The sequence below is a fragment of the Ranitomeya imitator genome, chromosome 7 (genome assembly GCF_032444005.1).
Source record: "Ranitomeya imitator isolate aRanImi1 chromosome 7, aRanImi1.pri, whole genome shotgun sequence".
In the NCBI taxonomy this organism is placed as follows: Eukaryota; Metazoa; Chordata; class Amphibia; order Anura; family Dendrobatidae; genus Ranitomeya; species Ranitomeya imitator.
Genome location: NC_091288.1, coordinates 14202919 through 14230838, shown reverse-complemented (window position 1 = coordinate 14230838; position 27920 = coordinate 14202919). Strand labels below are relative to the sequence as shown.

At 45.0% G+C, this 27920-nt stretch overlaps 1 protein-coding gene and 1 long non-coding RNA gene across 3 annotated transcripts in view; one reads left to right on the top strand and one right to left on the bottom strand.

Moving 5' to 3' along the window:
- Positions 1-27920, bottom strand: part of LOC138644417 (uncharacterized) — a 301511-nt gene that overhangs the window by 266425 nt on the left and 7166 nt on the right. The gene's annotated exons all lie outside the window — the stretch shown is intronic.
- LOC138644414 (motor neuron and pancreas homeobox protein 1-like) lies at positions 266-27881 on the top strand. Its single transcript, XM_069732750.1, has 3 exons — positions 266-988; positions 25041-25201; positions 27097-27881. The coding sequence occupies exons 1-3, from the start codon at positions 646-648 to the stop codon at positions 27355-27357; spliced, it is 765 nt and encodes a 254-aa protein (XP_069588851.1). The 5' UTR covers positions 266-645; the 3' UTR covers positions 27358-27881.

The window sequence follows — 27920 nt, the reverse complement described above, 5'->3', positions numbered from 1 at the left end:
ATGGTGACCTGTGTAAAGTACAGAGCTCTGATGTACAGAATAGTAAGAAGGCTTCCTCCACATCTGGAGACAGGGAGGGCTGGACCTGCCAGGGTCCCATGTACACAGGGCTTGGCTTGCAGCAATGAGAGGCTAATTAGCTCATTAGCAGCCTGTCAGGCTGACACTTAGCACAGGGGGGATGAGGTCAGTGTCTGGCAACCAATCAGAAGCCGGCACCAGCTCCAGGAGACAAGTCACAGGCTGGGAAAGCAGCAGGGACAGGAGGAAACAGGTGCAAACAACTGGGAAGGAACTTTGTGGAGTTGATACATTTGTATGAACAGACAATGCCTGTATCTGCTGCAGTCACTGCAGAGGACCTGCCAGGAACCACAGAGCTTGCCATTAATGAACCTCAGTAGTCTCCAGGAAGGACTACCACCTCATCCTCCTCCTACCACCTCATCCTCCTCCTCACAGCTGGCGATCCATGCTCATTAGAACAGCTCCCATCATCCACCTCCTGCTGAATGGACCGCAGAGCTTGCGATCAGTGATCCCCTGGTGCCAGGATGTGTAGTTACTGAAGGAAGCTCACAGCTCGCACTCTACTCACCGCAGCCGCCTGTGAAGAGCCTGGACCGAGTCTCCTCTGCTCCAGCCATGCACAAAGTCATGGAGAACTCGCAGAAGTTTCGGATTGATGCCCTCCTGGCAGAAGAGCGCCCCCGTGTGGTGCCCGCTCAGGGCAGAGACCCTTGTCTAGCGCAAGCTGCCCCCATATCACATCTGTACCCGAAAACTGGGTTTTTGCCTCTACATGGACTCTACCCTTCACCTCTGTACCACATGCCCACCCTTGGCACCATGCAGCACCCACACTTTCCATACAGCGGCTTCTCAGGGCTTCATGTCCCAGGACCAGAACATATCAAAGCAGCATCATTGCCCCTGGAGCACTGGCTGAGAGCTGGGCTGCTCCTGCACAGGGGACCGGACCTGCATGGTGAGTACCAGGGGCTGATGGCAAAAACAGGGAAAGGGGGGATAAAGGGCAGGACAGAGAGGGGTGATAAAGGGCAGGACAGAGTGGGGGGGATACAGGGCAGGACAGAGAGGAGGGATAAAGGGCAGGACAGAGAGGTGGGGATAAAGGGCAGGACAGAGAGGGGGGGATACAGGGCAGGACAGAGAGGGGGGGATACAGGGCAGGACAGAGAGGGGGGATAAAGGGCAGGACAGAGAGGGGGGATACAGGGCAGGACAGAGAGGGGGGATAAAGGGCAGGACAGAGAGGGGGGATACAGGGCAGGACAGAGAGGGGGGATACAGGGCAGGACAGAGAGGGGGGATACAGGGCAGGACAGAGAGGGGGGATACAGGGCAGGACAGAGAGGGGGGATACAGGGCAGGACAGAGAGGGGGGATACAGGGCAGGACAGAGAGGGGGGATAAAGGGCAGGACCGAGAGGGGGGGATACAGGGCAGGACAGAGAGGGGGGGGATAAAGGGCAGGACAGAGAGGGGGGGATACAGGGCAGGACAGAGAGGGGGTATACAGGGCAGGACGGAGAGGGGGGGATAAAGGGCAGGACAGAGAGGGGGGATACAGGGCAGGACAGAGAGGTGGATACAGGGCAGGACAGAGAGGGGGGATAAAGGGCAGGACAGAGAGGGGGGATAAAGGGCAGGACAGAGAGGGGGGATAAAGCGCAGAACAGAAAGGGGGGATAAAGGGCAGGACAGAGAGGGGGGGTTAAAGGGTAGGACAGAGAGGGGGGATAAAGGGCAGAACTGGAGGGGGGATAAAGAGCAGAACAGAAAGGGGGGATAAAGGGCAGGACAGAGAGGGGGGTTAAAGGGTAGGACAGAGAGGGGGGATAAAGGGCAGAACTGGAGGGGGGATAAAGAGCAGAGCAGAAAGGGGGGATAAAGGGCAGGACAGAGAGGGGGGATAAAGGGCAGGACAGAGAGAGGGGGGATAAAGGGTAGGACAGAGAGGTGGGGATAAAGGGCAGGACAGAGAGGGGGGGATACAGGGCAGGACAGAGAGGGGGGATACAGGGCAGGACAGAGAGGGGGATACAGGGCAGGACAGAGAGGGGGGATAAAGGGCAGGACGGAGAGGGGGGGATACAGGGCAGGACAGAGAGGGGGGGATAAAGGGCAGGACAGAGAGGGGGGATACAGGGCAGGACAGAGAGGGGGGATAAAGGGCAGGACAGAGAGGGGGGATAAAGGGCAGGACAGAGAGGGGGGATAAAGGGCAGGACAGAGAGGGGGGATAAAGCGCAGAACAGAAAGGGGGGATAAAGGGCAGGACAGAGAGGGGGGGTTAAAGGGTAGGACAGAGAGGGGGGATAAAGGGCAGAACTGGAGGGGGGATAAAGAGCAGAACAGAAAGGGGGGATAAAGGGCAGGACAGAGAGGGGGGTTAAAGGGTAGGACAGAGAGGGGGGATAAAGGGCAGAACTGGAGGGGGGATAAAGAGCAGAGCAGAAAGGGGGGATAAAGGGCAGGACAGAGAGGGGGGATAAAGGGCAGAACTGGAGGGGGGATAAAGAGCAGAGCAGAAAGGGGGGATAAAGGGCAGGACAGAGAGGGGGATAAAGGATATGACAGAGAGGGGGGATAAAGGGCAGGACAGAGAGAGGGGGGATAAAGGGTAGGACAGAGAGGGGGGATAAAGGGCAGGACAGAGAAGGGGGATAAAGGGCAGGACAGAGAGGGGGGATAAAGGGCAGGACAGAGAGGGGGGATAAAGGGCAGGACAGAGAGGGGGACAAAGGGCAGGACAGAGAGGGGAGATAAAGGGCAGAACAGAAAGAGGGATAAAGGCCAAATAGGAGGGATAAATAAATGGCAGAACAGGAGGATAAAGGGCATGTTACAAAGGGGATGTTATTGTTATGTATGCAAAATTGTTAATATATATATATATATATATATATATATATATATATATATATATATATATATATATATATATATACACACACACACACACACACCTATGTAATGATCCAGGTCGTATCAATCTAATATCTATTAATCTCACACCTATCCAATATCTATCAATCAATGCCTCTATGTGTAACAGGTAGGAGGAGCCCTTTGTTCTGCACAACAGGTATACATGTCCTTGTATATCAGCCGCACCTAGTATACTGATCATTTGGGTGTGGGGTAGATTTCCTGAATATTTCTGTTCATTATTATTGTAGAAGAAACATCAAAACGTCTCATGGGACACAATGGAAATATACACTGATACATTTTATGATGCCATAAATACACACAGAGCCCAGGAAGTCTGTTGTGAAGGCTGTGTGGGCTCTGTGCTCGGGTCCACATGTAACAGGTGGGGCTGTGTCCCTGAGGACTCAGTAAAGGTGGATTTGTACCCTGAGGGCTCAGGCATGACCATGCCCCTTGGGGACCATTGTATAAAGACTGCAATGAGGATACTGTGGTGTCCTGCAAGGATTGATGGCCTTTACTCACCTGGCACCATTACATCCTAGATTAATACCAGCCCATTTACCCACCTGGCACCCCTATATCCTAGACTAATAACAGCCAATTTACCCACCTGGCACCCTTACATCCTAGACTAATACCAGATGCCTTTACCCACCTGGCACCCTTACAACCTAGGCTAATATCAGCCCCTTTACCCACTTGCCACCCCTACATCCTAGACTATTACCAGCCCCTTTACCTACTTGCCCCCCCTACATCCTAGACTAATACCAGCCCCTTTACCCACCTGGCACCATTACATCCTAGACTAATACCAGCCCCTTTACCCACCTGGCACCCTTACATCCTAGACTAATACCAGCACCTTTATCCACCTGGCACCCTTACATCCTAGACTAATACCAGCCCTTTACCCACCTGGCACCCTTACAACCTAGGCACCTTTACAACCTAGGCACCTTTACAACCTAGGCTAATACCAGCCCCGTTACACACCAGGCACCCTTACATTGTAGACTAATACCTGATGCCTTTACCCACCTGGCACCCTTACAACCTAGGCTAATATCAGCCCCTTTACCCACTTGCCACCCCTACATCCTAGACTATTACCAGCCCCTTTACCTACTTGCCCCCCCTACATCCTAGACTAATACCAGCCCCTTTACCCACCTGGCACCATTACATCCTAGACTAATACCAGCCCCTTTACCCACCTGGCACCCTTACAACCTAGACTAATGCCAGCCCCTTTACCCACCTGCCACCCTTACATCCTAGACTAATACCAGCCCTTTAGCCACCTGGCACCCTTACAACCTAGGCTAATACCAGCCCTGATACACACCTGGCACCCTTACATCCTAGACCAGTGTTCCTCAACTCCACTCCTCAAGAGCCACCAACAGGTCGTGTTCTTAGGATTTCCTTAGTATGGCCCAGGTGATGGAATTGATGCCTGTCTAGATTATGGAGTTCTCACCTGGGCGTTACTAAGGAAATCCTGAAAACATGACCCGTTGGTGGCTCTTGAGGACTGAACTTGGGGAACACAGTCCTAGACTAATACCTGATGCCTTAACCCACCTCGCACCCTTACAACCTAGATTAATACCAGACGCCTTTACCCACCTGGCACCCTTACATCCTAGACTAATACCAGCCCCTTAACCCACCTGGCACCCTTACATCCTAGACTAATACCAGCACCTTTACCCACCTGGAACCCTTACATCCTAGCCTAACACCAGACGCCTTTACCCACTGGCCACACCTACATCCTAGGCTAAAACCAGACGCCTTTACCCACCTGGCACCCTTACATCCTAGACTAATACCAGCCCCGTTACCCACCAGGCACCCTTACATCCTGGACTAATACCAGCCCTTTATCCACCTGGCCACCTTACATCCTAGACTAATGCCAGCCCCTTTACCCACCTGCCACCCCTACATCCTAGACTAATACCAGCCCTTTATCCACTTGGCACCCTTACATCCTAGACTAATACCAGCCCCGTTACCAACCTGGCACCCTTACATCCTGGACTAATACCAGCCCTTTATCCACCTGCCACCCCTACATCCTAGACTAATACCAGCCCTTTACCCACCTGGCACACTTACATCCTAGACTAAAACCAGACGCCTTTACCCACTGGCCACACCTACATCCTAGGCTAAAACCAGACACCTTTACCCACCTGGCACCCCTACATCCTAGACTAATACCAGCCCTTTACCCACCTGGCACACTTACATCCTGGACTAATACCAGCCCTTTACCCACCTGGCCACCTTACATCCTAGACTAATGCCAGCCCCTTTACCCACCTGCCACCCCTACATCCTAGACTAATACCAGCCCTTTACCCACCTGGCACACTTACATCCTGGACTAATACCAGCCCTTTACCCACCTGGCCACCTTACATCCTAGACTAATACCAGCCCTTTACCCACCTGGCACACTTACATCCTGGACTAATACCAGCCCTTTACCCACCTGGCACACTTACATCCTAGACTAATACCAGCCCTTTACCCACCTGGCACACTTACATCCTGGACTAATACCAGCCCTTTACCCACCTGGCCACCTTACATCCTAGACTAATGCCAGCCCCTTTACCCACCTGCCACCCCTACATCCTAGACTAATACCAGCCCTTTACCCACCTGGCACACTTACATCCTAGACTAATACCAGCCCTTTACCCACCTGGCACCCTTACATCCTAGACTAATACCAGCCCTTTACCCACCTGGCACCCTTACATAGCCTCTAAAACTGCTCGTACACATAAGCCCCATGGCAGCCTCTATAGCACAGATGCTCTTTAGTGCTGCCCTCTTCAACTTTTAGGACCAGTTATATAATCACAGTCCGGAAGAACACTGAATATCTTGTAGCATACACAATGCATGTGATGGTGGTGGGTCGTGAGCCGGTTCTGCTTTATGGCGGTGGTCAGATTCCATTCTCTTAAGGGCGCAGTGCAGTCATTTTGATAAGAGACAAGGAAATAATGAAACACAAGGCAGATTCCAGGATTGATTTACACAACTGATAAGATAATGGAAAACCTTTATCCCAGGAGAGGAGTCCATATAGTTTACACTAAATATAGTGTACCATCCTCCATATACACAATCATATTCCCCTGTGATCTGATCTACACCGACATACAGAGCGAAGGCATAAAGGGGAACCCCCGGAAGGACTAGCTCCACCAGCGGCAGCGAGCCTATACTGTCTGCAGTCTATCACAACCCATGGGGCAGCGGCATGTCTCCCCAATATATCAGGTGTATATGAGGCAATTCCCTGACATACAGCAGATGCACAGGTTCCTGAAGGGTGATCAATCCTGATGTAGGTTCACTCAATCATAGCATATATAAACCTGTGGTCTCCAGCTGTACAGAGACTACAACTCCCAGTGTGTCTCCAGCTGTACAGACACTACAACTCCCAGAGCTGTCATTTCTTAAACGCAGGAGACCCCATTTGAGATATCACAGCTATTAATTATATGGTCATTTCTTTACTCCACATTTTGGGATAAAGCACAGCTGAACTAAAAGTAAAGCCTGCAATTTATTAAAGTACAGCAGCGTAATGCGAAGATTCTGAACTGGCTGATAACAGGGGACAATAGAGTGCATTCCACTACAAGAACCTAATAAAGGATTTGTTGTCAGCCCTGACATATCTGTCATAGTATTACAATTGTAGAGCATTGTTTTTCATAATTCTAGGTTGGCTCATTCCTCTGTTACTCTTCCTGAAAATCCATGAACATACTGATATCCGAGTGTTACTATACCCTCTCACAATGCGGTGCGATCCGAAACTCTCACTGCACCAACTGGACAGGTGAGACACTGCAGGGACACACCGCAAAGACAGAGCTACCGCCAAACTGTCATTCTATTCAGACATTTCCAGGAGGAACAACAGAGGAGCAGCAGATGCAAAGCTCAAAGAAAAGATGCTCTAGAACTGCTATTTCATTGGGAATATAGGTCACTTTAAAGGAATATCCAGTGTCGTCCAAAACTGCTGACTTACACATCTGCAGTGAGAGCTGCCGATAACGTTCTGACCCCACACATCAGCCGACACTCCTGCACGGTTCTAGAAAACCTCTGTATGGGTCTATTTTCTTCCATAGTTATAGTCCAGTCCAGAACTTCTAAGGATTCACTAAAGACTGAGGACTGAGGCTGCATCATGTCTATCAGTTCTGTAGGATCAGAAGGCACACACAACATAAAAGCAGCTATAGGGGCCCTTGGGCCTTAGTTTTGACTGGTCCCATTTTATTTGAGTAGTGGAAAGGGGATGGAGGCAAAATCAATTCCAGTTCCCTCCACCATATGTGTGTTCCTATATTACCATCAAATGCAGGGCTGTGATTACCACCCGAGGTCCAGTGCCTAGAGTGGCAGATTGTGAGGAGGGGGATTGTCCCGGTGTATAAGAAAAGAAAACTGCCGATCCTGTAGAAAAAGACATGGACTGCACATGCAAAAATCATATCTAATGTCGCTAGGCAAATAAAAGAACATGAGGTTCTTAGCTTAACATTCTGATCGGACTATATTCTATTGCGAATTCTGCTTTAAAGTGGAAATAAAAAACAAAAACAACAAATTCTGGATGAAAATAGAGGAACAAGAGAAACTGACTACCAACTAAAATGTGTCTATACAAATGCACAGAGCATGGGAAAAACAAGGAGAATTGGAGCTGCTAACACGAGAAGAGAGATATGATGTCGCAGACATCACTGAAACTTGTTGGATGATACACATATTTGGAGTACAAACCTTGAAGGCTGCAAATTTATCAGAAACAGGATTAACAAGAGGGGAGGAGGTGTTGCATTGTATGTTAAGAAAACATATATCTCCACAGAGATCCAAGCTTCAGAGAATGGTAGCTCTGCACAAACTGTTTGGGTAAGAATACAAGGAGAGACAAACAGAAAGGACACTATTGTAGGTGTTTACTATAGGCCACCTGGACAGACTGAAATCTTTTTACATCAGGGGTCTCTGTTCTCAAAAAAACTATGACATATTGATCATGGGAGATTTTAACTGTCCAGAAATTTGTTGGGAATCTCCTTCAGGCAAACATTTTGGGTCCAGAAAATTCTTATATTCTTTTGCTGACAACTTTATCTTTCAAAAGGTAGAAGAGAGAACAAGAGGATCTGCAATCTTGTACCTAATTATTACCAACAGGGAGGAAATGGTTGAGGAAGTAAAGGTGGCTGGGAAATTAGGATGCAGCAATCATGCTATCCTCAAATTTTTGATTACAAGAGGAGGAAGACCAACGAGGACTCAGACTTTAAGGTTTGAATTCATAGAGGCAAATATTAATGGCCAAGGAAAGAGGGTAGGAAAGGTGCAAAGTTTGGATGTTCTAAAGGACAGAAATGTCCAAGAAGGATGGGAGATTTTGCTAAATTAATTCTCACTGCACAATCAATAATAATCCTGAAAAAAGGAAGAATTGGAAGCATTTGAAGAGAACGGATGGATGAACACAGAACTAAACATATGGTTAAAGTAAAAAAGAAATGTATATTAAATAGAAAGAGGGGGGCATATTTAAAGAAGAATATAATGTTGTCTGCAGGGAATGCAGCGCAAGCGTGAGAAGAGCTACAGCCAGTAATGAAGTGAGGCTTGCAAGGGAGACTAAAAGCAGTAAAAAGGATTTTGGGCTATGTCAAAAGCAAAAGAAAAGTCAAAGAAGCTATAGGATTTTTACAGGATGAAAAGGGTGAAGTGGTAAAAAATGACGTTAAGAAGGCTGAACTTTTAAATTCCTATTTTGCATCCGTGTTCTCTAAGAAAGCAAATGTAACATCAACTGATCTTCACTGCACTATTCAATGAATAAAATAATCCACCCTATCTATAAACAAAGAGATGGTGAGGGAACACTTAGCTAATTTAAATGAATTTACATCTACTGATCCACATTAATTACATCCTAGGGTACTGAAAGAGTTAGAGGAAATTGCAGAACCATTGGCTAGAATCTTTGAAAAATCTTGGAGAACAGAAGAAGACCCAGAAGATTGGAGAGGGGCAAAGGTTGTCCCCATCTTTAAAAAAGGAAAGAAGATGGAGCCAGGAAATTAAAGGCCAGTGAGCCTTACTTCTATACCATAAAAGATCTTTGAACAAAATTATTAAACAGCATGTATGTAAGTACTATTAGAATACAAGATAGGAATATAGTAATTAACCAAAGCAAGCATGGGTTTGTTGCAAACAAGTCATGTCAGACTAATTAATTGCCTATGATGGAACCACTGACTGGGTGGATCAGGGAAATGCGGTAGATATAGTATATGTCAACTTCAGCAAAGCATTTGATAAAGTATCTGATACTATCCTTATTTAAAAAAATGAACAATTATGGGATTGACTAGGCTATGATTAGATGGATTAATAACTGTCTCAGTGATCGTACTCAAAGAGTGGTAATAAATGACTGCACATCCAAAAAGAGTTTCAAGTGGGGTACCACAAGGCTCTGTCGTGGCCCCAGTGTTGTTCAACATTTTTATAAAGGATATAGATAAGGGAAGTGAAGGTAAACTAATCAAATTTGCAGATGATTCAAAGCTAGGAAGGACAGTTAACATGAAAGAAGACAGAAAAAGGATTCAGAAGGATCTAGATAAGCTCGAACAATGGGCAGCGACAAATAGAATGGTATTTAACAGGGAGAAATGCAAGAGTCTACATCTGGGCAATAAAAACAAATGACATCTACAGAATGGGAGGAATAGAACTAAGCAACGGCATGTGTGAAAAAGACTTCGGTATACTAATAGATCACAGACTCACATGAGTCAACAGTTTGATGCAGCAGCAAAAAAGGCAAACAGTTCTAGTATGTATTAAGAGAAGTGTAGAGTCTAGATCACTTTAGACTTTAAAAATCTGGAGCAAGTTCAGAGAAGAGTGGCAAGGATGGTGAGCGGACTGCAAAGTATGTCCTACAAGGAACGGTTAAAGGATCTGGGAATGTTTAGCTTGCAAAAAAGGCCAAGAAGAGACTTAATAGCTGTCTACAAATATCTGAAGGGCTGTCACAGTGTAGAGGGATCATCATCATTCTCATTTACACATGGAAACACAAGAAGCAATGGAATTAAACTGAAAGGGAGAAGATACAGATTAGATATGAGAAAAAACTTTTTGACAGTGAGGGTGACCAATGAGAGGGACAGGCTGCCATTAGAGGTGGTGAGTTCTCCTTCAATGAAAGTCTTCAGAGGCTGGACAGACATCTGTCTGAGATGCTTTAGTGAATCCTGCATTGAGCAGGGGTTGGACATAATGACCCAGGAGGTCCCTTTCAACTCTAACATTCTATGATTCTATGAGGTCGCTATCACCTCACGGTGAACCTCTCAATGAGTTCATAACCTTTATAGCCTTAGAAGGTGCAGTGCCATGCGCCAACCATCTCCGCAGCGGCAATTTAGTAGCAGGGTGGGCACCCTGGTGCCTCACAACACCCATGCAGCAAGGCTGAGTCCCCCTTAACTCCAGACTGCACTGTCTCACGGGCACAAAACCACAGCAACAATGGCCGCTAGAGCACCAACACCAAGAGAGGGGAGCTAAAAAAAAAAAAAAAAAAAAAAAACCCTCACCTTTGCAAGACTCCTAGAATGTAAACAAAGCAAAAATAGGCGGACCCCCCTACTAAACTAAGAACCTCATGTTCAGCTCTGTACATTTATGCCTAAAGGCATTAGATCAATGTATGATTTTTGGATGTGCGGTCCAGGTCTCTTTTTTTTTTTTAGACAGTTCTGGCAGAAGAGAAAAAGGTCTATTACAGCCCCCCATCCCTTCCACCAGACTAAATATGAAGACAAGCGTTTATTTGCATCCATGTATTTAAAGAATCGAGCACACCAGCAACTTCCAGGGTCAGAGGAAAACCAATGAGCTCCCCCTTGATATGTGGTGACGTCTCTTTCCTCATACGTAGGACCTTAGGTATCCATGGTTACGACCATTGATATAGTGACAGTTAGCTAGTTGCTAGTGGACGTAACCATGGATACCTAAGGTCCTGCAATACCTGCACATGAGGAAAGAGACATAGTGAATCAGAAAAACTATACTTTTCTAATTGGAGGTACTTGCTACTACTATTATTAGTACACCTGTTACATACTGGGATAGGATCTTGGAGATCAGAATACCCCTTTAATTGAATTACATTATACCGGGCTGGTTAGGCTGGGAGTGTAATCATACATAGGAGAATGCTGCCGGGTTGGAGGGCATGGGAGGCCTGACCAATTCCCTTTAAGTAATCTTCAAAATCATTTCACCAGGCAAACAAACATTTTGTTTGTGGATCAGGTGATTGATAGCCTGTTGAGATAGTTTGAACGTCTGAGATTTGGTTCCCAATTATTCGGCAGTGTATATGTACCTTTAAGAGTAACTAAACTTATGGTAGTTTTTTTATGTTTTAGGCCCTTTAATTCTGATTGGTGGGGGACTGGATCCTAAGACCCACACCAATTGCTCAAAAGACCTAGAAAAAGTGAGCAGCTCAGGAGAAAGTAGAGCACACAGAGAACGGATGCAGAGGAAAGTCATAGGCTTTCGGTGGGCTCCAGTTTACTGAGCTGTGCACTTCTAAAAGGTCTTTTGAGCAATGGGGGGGGGGGGTTGTCTCAGGGCCCAGACCCCCACCAATAGCCTCAGAATTTAAAGGTCTAAAACATACAAAACATCTCTCCCTAAAGTTAAGTTCCTCTTTAGATGCAGGCAGTAGCACTATTAAACATTTAATTGGTACTGTGGCCCAATGCCAATAATTTCCTTACCATTGTTAAGAACATATTAGGAGTTGCAGGGTCATGTGACACAGTTGTATACACCACGGGATGACATAACATTGCAATGGATCACTGTACTAAGCCTTGTGCTTTACTCATGTAGTGGTGGTGGTTAAGGGGCTGTATTCTTGTACTGATGGTGGCTCTAGTACAGTATTCATGTTCTGATGGTGGTTCTGGTGCTGCATTCATGTACTGATGGTGGTTCTCGTGCAGTATTCTGTACTGATGGTGGTTCTCGTGCTGTATTCATGTACGGATGTTGGTTCTGGTGCTGTATTCATGTACTGATGCTCGTTCTGGTGCTGCATTCATGTACTGATGGTGGTTCTTGTGCAGTATTCTGTACTGATGGTGGCTCTGGTGCTGTATTTATGTACTGATGGTGGTTCTGGTGCTGTATTCATGTACGGATGTTGGTTCTGGTGCTGTATTCATGTACGGATGGTCTTTCTGTTCTTATATTAATGTAGGTGTAGTAATCTTTAACTTGTCAGACTCACCAATAGTTTATTATAGGGTCAGTGTACTGCCCGTTGCGCATATGGACAACACAGAGTGAAAATTCAGCCTTTTCAAAATGCCCATATATGTCAAGTGTCTAACTAAAGCTACCGCACACATTAAAGAGCTGTCGGACAAACAATAGTATGTTTGATCACTCAAACGGCAGCTATGTCGCACAACTCTCCCATGCAGAGGCGTGCTCGTTCTGTTGAGCGTTCCTGTGTTCTTTAGGAGAGAGCCGCTACAAGGCATTTCTGGTGGTGTCTTATATCTTTGGCAACGAATGGATCTGAAGCCTGAAATCGGACATACTGGATCCTTTTCTTCCCGCCTAATCATCTGTCAGAAGCACTCACACAATAGGCTGTTGCCAAACCATGTGATATTTGCAGGATTCTCCGACATTAGTCTAATCTATCTGGGTGCCTTAACCACTATCTTAAGGGTATGGGCACTTGTAGTCTGACTTACCAGTAGGGGGCATAAACACAAAGATGAGGACAATTTTAATGGCAAATATGGTCCTGATCACATATGCCCGCCAGTGACTGTGCATACATCCACATACAATGAGACAATGATATATTTGCCCGGAGCAATCAGTAGAGCTGAGCGCCCGTACAGTGTTTGCCCTCTGAGGGCCGGAGATTTTCGGTAGGTAATGACAGGGACCCGAGATTGCTGTTTGATTACAATTCTAGAAGTTCATTAGTCACGGCTGACACGACAGCTGCCGCGGCGCGGAGGACAGGACCCACACGAGAACTTTGTATCCAGATTATTATATGACGGGAGCGATGGCTCTTATCTCCGCAGGTAATGTATATATAATCACTGAGCGGAGATAAGACGGCAATGTGTGTATTACTCATTATCACTCATGCAATATGTGCTCCTCCCGGAGCATCACACACCAGAGGATTAGATACAGCAGCTCAGCAGACAACATCAGACAACAGAGGATTAGATACAGCAGACAGCATCAGTCATCAGAGGGTTAGATACAGCAGACAGCATCAGACAGCAGAGGATTAGATACAGCAGACAGCATCAGTCATCAGAGGGTTAGATACAGCAGCTCAGCAGACAACATCACACAGCAGAGGATTAGATACAGCATCAGTCAGAGGGTTAGATACAGCAGACAGCATAAGACAGCAGAGGATTAGATACAGCAGCTCAGCAGGCAACACCACACAGCAGAGGATTAGTACAGCAGACAGCATCAGTCAGCAGAGGATTAGATACAGCAGCTCAGCAGGCAACATCACAGAGCAGACGATTAGATACAGCAGACAGCATCAGACAGCAGAGGATTAGATACACAGCTCAGCAGACAGTATGACCCAAAAAAGGACTAGATACATGGCTCATCATACAGAATCACACAGAAATGGATTAGATACAGTTGTGCTCAAAAGTTTACATACCCCAGCAGAATTTTTGCTTTCTTGGCCTTTTTCAGAGAATATGAATGATAACACCAAAACTTTTTGTCCACTCATGGTTAGTGGTTGGGTGAAGCCATTTATTATCGAACTACTGTGTTTTCTCTTTTTACAGCATAATGACAGCCCAAAACATCCAAATGACCCTGATCAAAAGTTCACATCCCCTGGTGATCGTGGCCTGATAACATGCACAGGAGTTGACACAAATGGGTTTGAATGGCTACTAAAGGTAACATCCTCACCTGTAAACTGTTTGATTGTAATCAGTGTGTGTGCATAAAAGCTAAGTGAGTTTCTGGGATCCAGACAGACTCTTGCATCTTTCATCCAGCCACTGACTTTCATGGATCGTGAGTCATGGGGAAAGCAAAAGAATTGTCAATGGATCTATGGGAAAAGGTAGTTGAACTGTATAAAACAGGAAAGGGATACAAAAAGATATGCAAGGAATTGATAATGCCAGTCAGCAGAGTTCACACCGTGATTAACAAATGGAAAATCAGGGGCTCTGTAAAAACAAAACCACGGTCAGGTAGACCAACAAAAATGTCGTTCACAACTGCCAGGAAAATTGTTCGGGATGCAAAGAAAAACCCACAAATAACATCAGCTGAAATACAGGACTCTCTGAAAACTAGCGGTGTGGCTGGATCAAGATGCACGATAAGGAGGCACTTGAAGAAAAATGGGCTGCATGGTCGAGTTGCCAGAAGAAAGCCATTACTGCGCAAACGCCACAAAGTATCTCCCCTACAATACGCAAAAGAGCACAGATACAAGCCTCAAAACTTCTGGAACAAGGTAATTTGGAGTGATGAGACCAAAATTTAACTCTTTGGCCACAACCATAAATGTTACACTTGAAGAGAGGTCAACAAGGCCTATGAAGAAAAGAACACCATTCCTACTGTAAAGCACAGAGGTGGAGCGCTGATGTTTTGGGGATGTGCAAGTTACAAATTCACAGGAAACTTGGTCAAAGTTGAAGGAAAGATGTATGCAGCACGTTAGCAGCAAATACTGGAGGCAAATTTGCACTCATCAGCCCGGAAGCTGCGCATGGGACGTATTTGGATGTTCCAACATGACAACAATCCAAAACACAAGGCCAAGTTTACCTGTCATTGGCCGCAGCAGAACAAAGTGAAGGTTCTGGAGTGGCCATCTCAGTCTCCTGACCTCAATATCATTGAGCCACTCTGGGGAGATCTCAAGCGCGCAGTTCATGCTAGACAGCCCAGGTATTTACAGGAACTGGAGGCTTTTTGCCAAGAAGAGTGAGCAATTTTACCATCTGAGAAAATATAGAACCTCATCCACAGCTACCACAACAGACTTCAAGCTGTCACTTATGTTAGAGGGGGCAATACACGGTATTAAGAAATGGGGTATGTAAACTTCTGATCAGGGTCATTTGGATGTTTTGGGTTGTCAATATGATTTAAAAAGAGAAACCACAGTAGTTTGACAACAAATGGCTTCACCCAGCCACCAACCATAAGTGGAGAAAATGTTTTGGTGTTATCATTCATATTCTCTGAAAAAAGGCCAAGAAACAAAGAATTCTGCTGGGGTATGTAAACTTTTGAGCACAACTGTACATGGCTAATCAGATATGAGAGTATTAGATACAGCAGCTATTGAAACAATTCCACAAATAATACGCTGTGAGGGGGATCATATGTGAGGGTCGATATGTATCCCCCCAGTCTACAAACTGAGTCTTATTAAACCTGCTGGAGGGCACTGCAGTCACAGATATAGCTGCAATGCAGAATAAAAGTAAGCTTGGTCTTGGACAAGCTATTTGCCCAAGGCAGATTTAAGAAAACACGTTACAGGCTTTTATTTTTGGAGCGAACTACAGGATGGTAGTGGGTCAGTTTGCTCCCTCATGGCAGGGTCCTACAAGTGGCCCATGGCCACAGTTTCCATTTAAAAACCCTGCAGCAAAGGGTTGGGTGTGTCAGTCTTGGTTTGCAAACTGCAGAGCAGGAGGCTCTGCAACATCCGGCTTGTGTGAAGTAACACGGAGCCAAGGGAAGCAAAATGCCTGGCACCCCTTAAGGTATGTGCACACGTCAGGATTTTTTTCGCGCGGATTTCTCGCGGAATTTGCGCGTTTTTTGCGGATTTTTTTTTTGACCTTTTTGATAGGAAATCCGCAAAAAATCCGGAAAAGATAGAGCATGTCCGGATTTTTTGCGGTATGCGTTTTTTTTTGCGGAAAAAAACGCTAACATCTGCACAAAAAATGCGGAATGTATTCTAAAAGATAGGATGCATAATGTTAGCGTTTTTTTTACTGGATTTATAGCGTTTTTATGGCGAAATTCCGCAAAAAAAACGCTAAAAATCCTGACGTGTGCACATACCCTTAGGGTGACACGGCGGTGCAGTCACCTATGGCAACCGGTCTCGGACACGGACTGTCTTGACGCCCCGGTTGTGATCCGGAGGATACCATTTGCTTTCCATTTGTGAGGTTTTTTTGGACATTAAAGACATTTGCCTGTTTGTTTGATACGGAGATACACACTTCAACACAAAGTATTACATAGGAGAAGCTTAGATACACAAGTAATCATACAATTACTTGGTAAGTTTAGGTACAGCTGCTCAGAATATAGTGTAACACATGATGGTTTTAGATACATCAGCTCAGAAGACAGTATCACACATATAAGGCCACATTCACACGTTCAGTATTTGGTCAGTATTTTACATCAGTATTTGTAGCCAAAACCAAGAGTGGGTGATAAATACAGAAGTGGTGCATATGTTTCTATTATACTTTTCCTCTAATTGTTCCTCTCCTGATTTTGGCTACAAATACTGATGTAAAATACTGACCAAATATTGAACGTGCGAATGTGGCCTTAGGCTTAGATACACAGCTCAGCAGAAAGTGCCAGGAAAGGACATCTCAAGGACCATAGGAAGAGGCTCAGTGGATAGGTACGCCTCCTCATTATTGGAAAAGTAGACAAAGTCTCCATAAAAGGGATGAGTTGAGCACTTCCCATTGCTGTTTATTTTATCTGTTTCCCAGGGAGGCTTCTATAAATTAGGAGGCGGTGGCTTTGTCAGCCATAAATTGTGGCGTCAAGTGGTGCTTTGTGCAGGGTAATGACAAGCTGTAAACTCCTCTCTGTCTTATTGCATGACGGTGGCTCTAAATAAAATTCTGCAGCTGTAACCGTGACCCTGAGCGCACCTTCCTTACAGGACACTGAAAAGCACGAGGTCCAAATCTAGTGATCGCAACATCAGCTTAGATACACTCGCTGCAGATAAGTCCGATGCATTGCACACTACATCCCCAACATACCCACACATTTTACATAGACAGTTTCAGTAATATCCCTGGGGGTCTACAGAGGTGTACAGGTGAACTTTTTTTTTTCTTTCCGTTTTTTCCTCCTTGCCTTCCTAAAGCCATAACTTTGTTTTTACCTCCATTAACATAAATTGTGAAAAAAGTTTGCGAAATAGTGAAAAAAAAAAAAAAATCACTAATTAAAAAAAAAAAAAAAAAAAAAAAAAATCGCCGTTCCGCCATTGTTTTTATTTTGCGTTTACAACATTCACTTTGCGGTAAAAAAGACCCAATGACTTGAGCCTGAAAGCGCTAAAAAGGTGCCACAAAATATGAACACGATGTACAGCAATGTGAAAAAGACTTGTTGTGCGGATCTTCCTGCTTTTGTCACTTCTTTTAACCTCTTCAGGGATCGAGAGCAGGGCAACAGTAAAAAAATAAATAAATAAAATAAATAAATAAATAAAAAGTAGGATGGTGATACTTTGGGTTTTTCTGTTTTCTTGAAATGACTTTGCTGTGGAAATCTGGGTGGATACAATAAAAGATGCCGTGTGCAGATAGTCAAGAAAACAAACTTATAATAAAAATATAAAATATGGATTCAGTCGCCATATGCTAAAACAATAACTTTTCTTGGTAAATTATGTTTTATCAAGGCTTGTGTTTTCGGCAGCTTTAAGTTTTATTGGTAACATTTTGGGAGGAGCAGTGATCAAAAACAGCAATTCTGCAACAGCTTTACAAACAGGCTTAGATACAGCTGCTCAGGAGCACAGATTCCCATAGCACATAGTGTAATATTGCTGATGGTTGGATGCCGCAGTTTGCAGACCCTAGGACCGGCTTAGATACAGCTGCTCAGGGGCACAGATTCCCATAGCACATAGTGTTATAATGCTGATGCTTAGATGCCGCAGTCTGCAGACCCTAGGACCGGCTTAGATACAGCTGCTCAGGGGCACAGATTCCCATAGCACATAGTGTTATATTGCTGATGGTTGGATGCCGCAGTTTGCAGACTGTTGGGGTCTTCGATGTGACAATGACCTTGGTCGGCCATGGCTGGAGTGTGCAGAAGGAATCCCATTATCCTGGGTAATTGAGTGGAGGCCCCATCTCTTTAGCCTCATTGTCCTGCTGACTATAGAAGGTGCTGGTTTAGTGTCCTGTTAGTGATCTCATGAGACGGCTTCATTTTCTGCCCCATTACCCTGAGTGAAGAGATCTCAGCTCTGAATACAAGACTCAGTGCTAATAACAAAGTGCTCTCCTCCCCGCAAACCGCAGATTAGTGATCCGGGCGTGAGTGCGAATGACGTCCTACATAGGAGTTTGTCTACAGGGCGGATATTTGGCTTCTGAAAGTGAATAACTGTGAGAGATTAAACATGATTATTTATAAGAGATTATGGTTATTAATGTGTGCAGAACATTTACTGCATGTTTATAGAGGTGTTTAACACTTTATTAGATCATCATTTACCAATGTCCAATATATCATTTAGTTGTGGAGCGGAGAGCAACATACAAAACTAAATACCAATGTGTTCATTACTTATCCTGTACCAATCCCAAGTTACAACCTACATTATACTCCAGAGCTGCACTCACTATTCAGCTGGTGCAGTCACTGTGTACATACATTACATTACTGATCCTGAGTTACATCCTGTATTATACCCCAGAGCTGCACTCACTATTCTGCTGGTGCAGTCACTGTGTACATACATTACATTACTGATCCTGAGTTACATCCTGTATTATACTCCAGAGCTGCGCTCACTATTCTGCTGCAGTCACTATGCAGAGTATCCCATCTGTTGATGTACGGTCTCCCGGATGCTTTTGGTGTCTTTTTTGGATGTTGTCAGTTTTGTAACAATTTCTCAGCAGTCGGTGACTAGAGATGTTCATTGTTCATATTGTGAGGTTGAACATCCATTCCAGCCTAAAAGTGGACTTTGCTCCAATATATCAGTAGTTGCGTGAAAACCCTGGGACCCCAGAGCAGAACTTGGAGAGGGGCCCCACTTCATCGTTCCCACGGGGGCTTGTGCGGGGTGAGATTTGGCGCCTCTGAACACTTTTCTCCTCCTTCTTTAGACCTCTTGTATCACATTTCGCCTCCATCTGGAGCCTCTTCCATATTAGACAGCGGGATCTGCTAAATCTCATCCACTTTACTGCTGCTGTAAAAAGTCGCAAATTTTCTACTTTATCGCCCGCCTTAGAGTTTTACTCTCCGCTGGTTATATTTGCAGATAATCTGAGCAGTGACGACCTGGCCAATCTGTTAATTAAAATATCCTCTGGAACAAAGAGCCTCAGTCTGGCCGCTGCGATTAGCGCCGGCAATTAATTTATTTTAATTTTGCGCGTTTTGTGGACAGAAGATAAGAAGTGTTTTATTTTCCACTTAGCAATAAATGAGGACTCTCCCCCTGCTCCGAGAACGCCGGCTGCTGCCATATCTGTACTGACGATGCGGAGGAGAGTTATCTGCAGGTGCAGCCGACAGGCACAATATACCCAGATAGGTGATATTTGTACAGGGGTCAGTCGTGGTGCAATAAAGCCCGGGCTGTGCAAGCGGCAGAGGAGCCATTAATGGAGACGTAGAGACTTATATGCCACCATCTGGCATCTGTATGAGGCCTAAATATCATCTGTGCCGCTCCACTCTGGAGAGGTGTCAGCTGTGTAACACAGCCAGCATCTGCCTCCACCAGCAGCGACCAGAGCCATCTCCAGTCTCTGCTGTTTAACCATCTAGATGCCACTGTCCATTACTGACAGCAGCATTTAAATGGTTGAGTTGGTGGTCTGCATGTCACACGTACTGGCACCCATCAGCTTCCCTCCATTTACAATTCGATTTTTGGAGGTACCAATTGGTTGGCAAGGCATCTGGGGGCTACTGAAGGCTCACCCATCACTAATCAGGCCCTCCTATACATTAAATAGTATAAGATTACAGGTTAAAATCCTAGCGGGAAACTGCAAAGTAAAAATGGTTTTAAAATATTACAAAATTTAAATTACCCCCCTTTTACTTAAATAAAATTTAAATAAATTTGGTATCGCTGCATCCATAAGTGTCCGTCCTACGGAGGTATGAATTAGTTACAAAAAAAAAACTGCATAAAATAAGAAACACGAAAGGCCAGAACTGCAATTTGTCAACGCTGCTTCCCTACAAAATAAAATACAATTAATAATCAGCTCATCACACAAAAAACAAGCCCCATCTATCAATGGTAAATTGAAAAAGTTACAACCAAAATTATTATTATTTATTTATTTTTTAAACACACACAATTGTATTTTTGTATCCACTAATAAAATAATAATAATGATGATGATGATAATAATGTTATAAGTTTAGCATGGCTGCAATCTTACTGATCCGGAATTGCATAGTTCTATTTTACCAATTCACAGTACATGGAATTTTTCCCCATTTTTATGTTAGTGAATGGTGCCAAACTACAACTTGGTGATGGGGGGACAGAAAAAATAAAAATAATAAAAGTTATGGCTCTTGGAAGAAGAAAAGGAAAAATAAGTTACAGCGAAAAACAAATAAAAAAAAAAAGCGCCTGGTTCTGAAGGGGTTAAAATATTCCTGGTAACCAGGAGTCCGAGCCTCGGGGGAGAAGACATCTTTATTTGATGGTGGCTGGTGGTTAAATCCCTGTGTCAATCCCGGCAGGGCGGACTCTGCGGCCGGCGGACCCGGACCTGTTCCCGTGAGAGGTTCTGGTTGTGGCCGGGAGATTGACACCTAATAATAATATTGACACGAGCTGCACATTTCCCCTTCACAGTGACGGTGCGCTCGGTGCACTATGACCCGCGGGCCCCGCTCCAGATAACGCTGTGTAAACTGCTCTATAAACTGCGCCTCTATCTGTGTTTGTAGACTAATCATTAGTTATTAGGCCGCAGATAAAGAGCCGGCGACATTCACTGCCAGCGACTAAAGCTTTTATTAATTTACCTGGGGCTGGCACTCACTAATCCTCTGCCTTCTGTCCCCGGGATGGGAACTGGCACCGCAAACACAAGGTAGTACTGTACATTTATATACATACTGTCATACACGATCAGCAGCCCCATGTCAGAGTCGCCCCTCTGCAGATATAACGGCTCCTGCTCTTCCGGGAAGGATTTCTACAAGATTGGAGTCTGTGGGAATTTTTGCCCCTTCACCCAGAAGAGCATTTGTGGGGTCAGAGCGAGGGATGAGCGACTAGCTTCATATAAGTCCTTATCCAAATAGCTGCATCAGACCCCGGATACCTGGAGCGCTCCCGATAAATCGGTTTATTGGGCTCTCCATGTATGTGTCTTGCCTGTCACACATGCTGCTGCGGCGCCGATCAGCCAGCGCAATCCAGGAAGCCGGGGTCCCGATGCAGCGCTATAGCTTGCCGAATAAGAGGGAACCCGAGCAAAATTCGCTCATCTCTATCCACAATGTCTTGTGCTGAAGATTAAGATTCCCCATCACTGGAGCTGAGGGTCCGAGGCCGCCCCCTGATAACAGCACATAGCAGTATCTCCCTCTACCATCTGTACAGGGGGCACAATGCAGTCAGGGGGTAACGTCCTCCTGGGTCACCAAACCCAGACTCCTCCATCAGATAGAGAAGTGCGATCCATCACTGCACAGAACACGTCTCCTCCAGAGTCCAGTGGTGGCGGCTTTACACCGCTCCATCCGACGCTCGGCATTGTGCTTGGTGATGTACGGCTGCATGCAGTTGCTCGGCCATGAAGCTCCTGGCGGGGGGCGCAGTGTTTGTGCCAATACCAGAGGAGGTCTGGACTCCGTAGTTATGGGGGCACAGAGCGGTGGAGACTTTTCTGCCCCCTGCTCCTCAGCACTCGGCCCCTTCTTCTGTAACGTTACGGGGTCTTCACTTTGTAGCGGAGTTGCTGCGGTTCCTTTTACTTTTCTATAATATCGCTCACAGGTGATGGAGGAACAAATGTCAGGTGGACGGACTTCTTACCCCGGAGGCTCCTATTACAGGACCGCGCTGGTATCAGGGAGCTCTGCACCACCGGCTGATCTGTCACATGGTAGTAAAGGCAAACGGCATGTCGGGGGGCCGGAGGTTATATATACCTGGGGGGAGGGGTCGGATGTTATACACTGGGGCAATGGGACTGAAGGACAAATGGCAATCTCACCAGTGAGGCTATGTGCACATGTTGCTGATTTTGCTGCGGATCCGCAACGTTTCTGCAGCTGCGGATCCACAGCAGTTTCTCATGAGTTCACAGTACAATGTAAACTTATGGGAAACCAAAAACGCTGTGCCCATGCTGCGGAAAAAGCCGCGCGGAAACGCAGCGGATTATTTTCCGCAGCATGTCAATTCTTTGTGCGGAATCCGCAGCGGTTTTCCATCTGCTCCAATAGAAAACTGCAAATGGAAAACCGCAGCAGAATCCGCATTAAAAACCGCAATAAATCCGCAGTAAAAAAATGCAGCGGTTTTGCACTACGGATTTATCAAATCCGCTGCGGAAAAATCTGCAGTGCATTTTTCTACGTGTGCCGCCCGTGTGCCGACTGGGTACCACACGGAGCGTGCAGGAGACAGCGCTAGAGATAAGCGCTGTCCCCTGCATCTGGTGAAGCGGCCATTCATATCTTCTCTCCAGCAGCTTTCCCTGGAAAGAAGATATGAAAAATCCTTTTTTTTTTTTTTTTTGTCCTCGTGTTTAAAATAAAGATTCATGACTGTAATCGGCGGCCCCACGTGACCGCTCATACAGGAGAAGCTGCGGCGAGGACAGGACGCTGCGAGGGAGCCGGGTGAGTATTTTAGTAACAGCGGGCGGGCGCACAGGGGGTGGGAGGGGAGCGGGGACAGGGATCTTTATTTTAAACACGAGGACAAAAAAAAAAGGATTTTTCATATCTTCTTTCCAGCAAACGCTGCTGGAGAGGAGATATGAATGGCGGCTTCAGCACCAGGTGGGGGGACAGCGCTTACTGTAGCACTGTCTCCTGCACGGCACACGGACTGCACAAGGACAGCATCCGTGTGCGGTACGTGTTTTACACAGACCCATTGACTTTAATGTGTCCGTGTAATGCTTTCAATGTGTCTACGTGAGTCAGTGTCTCCAGTACGTGAGGAAACTGTCACCTCACATACCGGAGCCACTGACGTGTGAAACCGGCCTTAGACATGTGGCCCGATGCCTTCTCCATACAAAGTGGATAGACAGATACATTGTGCTTTGAAGATGAAGGATATCGAGTAGGAATATTTTTGGCAGAAACTACAGATATCCATCCTGGAAGTGACGAGTTCTCCATCTGTAGACCGGCAACTGCTCCGTTTGAAGTCAATAATCAAGATATGAACTTCAATATCAGAGGAGAGATTTGATGAAACCAATAATTCTGCTTTTAATGATTTTATTAGTTTATTGTTTTGGTCCCATAATTACACAATTATCTTCATTTTATCTGCTCCACAAAGAGAATACAAGTTCATTGCACATCTACGAGTGCTGTTGTCCTCAGGACTGGAGTTGTTGTTATGAAGCCTTAGTTATAGGGGGCGCTGTTTCTCCTTGTGGAAACCACTAGTTGGTGTAGGAAGCCTTATAAGCCAGGCAATGCTCCCTGGGAAAATGGGTATGCAAATGAGCTCTCTACCAGAAAGAAGAAAATGTGTCTTGGATGTTTTGGGTTTTTTTTTAAGCCTTCTTTTGGTGCAATTTTTTAAACGTCTTTTTAACTTTTTTGTTGTTTTTTTTAATGTGTTCTTTTTGTACATTATTTTCATTTTTTTTAAACTGTATTGCCAAAATGTTTCTGGAGGCTCTTTTGTGCCATTTTTTCATGTCAACTTTAAACTTTTAAAGTGTATATTAAAACAAATTTTAAAAAAAAAAAAGATTAGAAGCACTGCAATCAATGCATTTGTGTGTGTTTTAGGGTCAGTTTAGTTATGCTGCATACTCTGTGCATGTTGTTTTCCATATAGGACTTAAAAAACGGCAAAAAAAAAATACAAATTGTTACAAACTGCTTGGAAAATCAAATTTATGGCATAAAAAAAGAAAGAAAAATCACCATAAAACTGTGTGAGTAAGGCTGCCGTCACACGTTCAGTATTTGGTCAGTATTTTACATCAGTATTTGTAGCCAGAACCAGGAGTGGAACAATTAGAGGGAAAGTATAATAGAAACATCTGCACCACTTCTGTATTTATCACCCACTCCCGGTTTTGGCTACAAATACTGATGTAAAATACTGACCACATACTGATAGTGTGACGGCAGCCTAAATTTGCAGAACACTGTTTAAATCCAGCCTGAGGCTGCCATCATGGACTCTTTTTGCCATCATTTTGTGTCAAAAATCAGTATATAAAACTGATGTACCATATATATTTTTTTCTTCCATTCTGGGGGCATTTTTTAGTTAGCAAAATGCCACACCTGCACATGCAGTGGTAAGAAAAAGAAAAAAAAAAAGGCAAATACATAAAAACCAGAAGTGCAGGGGCCTTTAGTAATAATAATCTTTCTTTTTATATAGCGCTAACATATTCCACAGCGCTTTACAGTTTTCACACATCATCATCACTGTCGCCGATGGGGCTCACAATCTACATTCCCTATCAGTATGTCTTTGGAATGTAGGAAGAAACCGGAGGAAACCCACGCAAACACAGGGAGAACATACAAATGTTTTCCAAGGTGGGATTAGGACCCAGGACCCCAGAGCTGCAAGGCTGCAGTGCTAACCACTGAGCCACCGTGCTGCCCTTTAGTCTTAGGATTTGCACATATATTCCGAATATATCACCGGTTTTTATTACTATGGTGAATCTGGGGTCTTATTTTTGCAGCCTCAGCTCAGACCGGACTCCTGGGGAAATGCAGACGCCCTCGGACAGCTTTCACCAGCCAACAACTACTAGAACTAGAAAACCAGTTCAAGATGAACAAGTACCTGTCACGACCCAAGAGATTCGAGGTGGCGACTTCCCTTATGCTGACAGAGACCCAGGTAAGAAAACCCCCAGACAAGCCCCATGTTATTCGTTATCATGCCCATTACTGCTCAGTCTTCTCACCCAATGTTTTTGGGTCACTATGGGTTTCTTCATTGCCTGACTACATTCTGGTTTCTTTCCTCTTTCACGCAACTGTTAGACTATGTGCACACGTTCAGGATTTTTCGCGTTTTTTTTTTGGCCGGTTTCCGCGGAAAAAAAAGCTAAAAAAAAAACGCATACGCAAGCATCCCATCATTTTTAATGCATTCCGCAATTTTTGTGCACATGCTGCGTTTTTTTCCGCGAAAAAAATGCATCGCGGTAAAAAACGCAGCATGTTCATTAATTTTGCAGATTTTTCGTGATTTTGCCGCTATATTATATTGCATTGGGAAGCTCCGGAAAAAAGGCGAAAAATACGCAATAAAAACGCAAAAAAACCACACGCGGATTTTTTTGCAGAAAAAGTCCGGTTTAGTTCAGGAAAATTCTGCAGACATTCCTGAACGTGTGCACATTGCCTTGGACTTTCACACTCGCCCCATGAATTTAATTTTTTTTTTTTTCTCCGATGCAGTTGCGTCCCCTAGTGGGGGGTCAGTGATAAAAATAAACAGGGCGGGTTCTGCTGGGGATGATTGATCGTTAGAAAATTAAAATATATTTACAACTGATAAAAGGTTAAAATGTCAACAAATCTCAAATATTTCATGTTGTACGAGAATGAAGAAAGATTTGATACATTTCTGTAAATAGGAATTAGCTTTACACCCAACCTGCACCAATCCTGACAATGAATGGGCTTGAGCACTAGCTTGGTTCAGCATTGCCCTCACTAATTTTCCCTGTGCAATGACGTTGAGATCTGCAAGTTGTTTCCTACAGGGTTTTGGGTTTTTTTTTTTTTACACCCAGTCATCATGGATTTGTTGCAGTGCTGATTCCACCATTTGTAAAGCAAGAGGAGAAAGAGTATGTGCACACGCTTCAGATTTTGCTGCGGATTCGCAGCGTTTCCGCAGCTGCGGATCCGCAGCAGTTTCCCATGCATTTACAGTACCATGTAAAGTGATGGGAAATGAAATCCGCAGTGCACATGTTGCGGAAAAAAAACGAGCGGAAACGCAGCGGTTTATTTTCCGCAGCATGTCAATTCTTTCCGCGGATTCCGCTGTGGGTTTGCCCCTGCTCCAATTGAAATCTGCAGGTGAAAACCCACAGAGGAAACCGCAAAAGAAACCGTGGTAAATCCGCATTAAAAACCGCAGCGGTTTTTCACAGCGGATTTAGCAAATCTGCTGCGGAAAATTCCGCAATGGAATCCATAGAGTGTGCACTTAGCCAAAGGTGCGGCAAAAATCAACAACAAATCCACATTTAACACTTGCAGACTTTGCACAAAAATCTACCTTTACTTATGGCTGCGTTCACACTGCTGCATAACATGGACGTCTCCCGAGTGTTGCTGTATTTTTCTCCCATACACATGAATGGCCGAGTGTGATCCAGAAAAAAGAACCAGAATAAGAGATGGAGAGAGTTTTCCCTTAGATCGAGAGGACAGGTCCAGGCAAGTAAAAACGGATGATACAGACAAAAAAACTGGGCATGAATACGACCTTGGTATCATTCTTCCCACATCTGAGGGTTTGTTACATTTGTATCCACTCTAAACAATGCTCTGTGAGCCCAACAGTCTGGTCCCTAGACTCATACATTGTAATAATCTATCAGGACAGGAGAGTGATACTGATGCGTTTCGCTCACAGAGGATTATCTAGTCAGCATGCGATTGTAACAAACCCTCAGCAGTGACGTTATGGATATACAAAGTTATTAAACATCATTTCTTTACACCTCCTCGCAGATAAAACCGTCTAAATCTCTTCTCCACCTTCACTTCCAGGTAAAGATCTGGTTTCAGAACCGCAGGATGAAGTGGAAAAGGAGCCGCAAAACCAAAGAACAGGGATCGTCCAGCCAAAGGCCCGGGGGCAAAACGCCACCCAAAGACGAAGACGAGGAAGAGGAGGAAGATGAGGAAGAAGATGGTGCGTTCCAAACAGCGGAGCCTGGCACGGACATTCTGCGGCTCCCTGCCCAGAGCAGCTACAGCCCAGAGTCATTTTGCTCCGAGGAAGAGACTGCGGCCATGTCTTCTCTATAAGGGATGGGCACACGGACATCGGGCACACGGACATCGGGCACACGGACAGCCCAACAGCCATTTATTTATTGACCATGGACACAGAGGGTGGAGATATTTAATTTATATGTATTTAATTATCTACTGGGGTTGTGGGGTAGGGGAGGCAAACGACGGAGGTGAGCGCATATATATGCATCTGATGTAGAAAGTTATAGGGGTTATTTAGCTTAAAAAGTTCTACCACTTTCTAATATATGATTTTTGCATTCCGTTTGCTGTTAGTATACATTTGTGTTTATATCTAGACTCTGGAATCCTAAACAGATCTAAAACCCTTCACAGCTGAGCATTTGCTACAATTAAACCCAATCTAGACTCTAGAGAGACACAATGTATCAGTGCAAGTAAATTGTAACAATCTGACAAAGAGAGACTTGTACTACCCATGAGAAATATTGAGCTTTGTTCACACGTTGTGTTTTTTATGTGTTTTTTTTCCGGCAGGCAAAACATGCTCTCTTGGCAGTAAGAAACCTGCTTACAAAAAAAAAAAAAAAAAAAAATCAGGTTTTGCTTAGTTT

Coding starts and splice junctions, on each gene's coding strand:
- LOC138644414 (XM_069732750.1), top strand. CDS start 646: ATGCACAAAGTCATGGAGAACTCGCAGAAGTTTCGGATTGATGCCCTC. Junction 989..25,040: donor CAGGGGACCGGACCTGCATG/GTGAGTACCAGG, acceptor TTATTTTTGCAG/CCTCAGCTCAGACCGGACTC. Junction 25,202..27,096: donor TTATGCTGACAGAGACCCAG/GTAAGAAAACCC, acceptor CTTCACTTCCAG/GTAAAGATCTGGTTTCAGAA.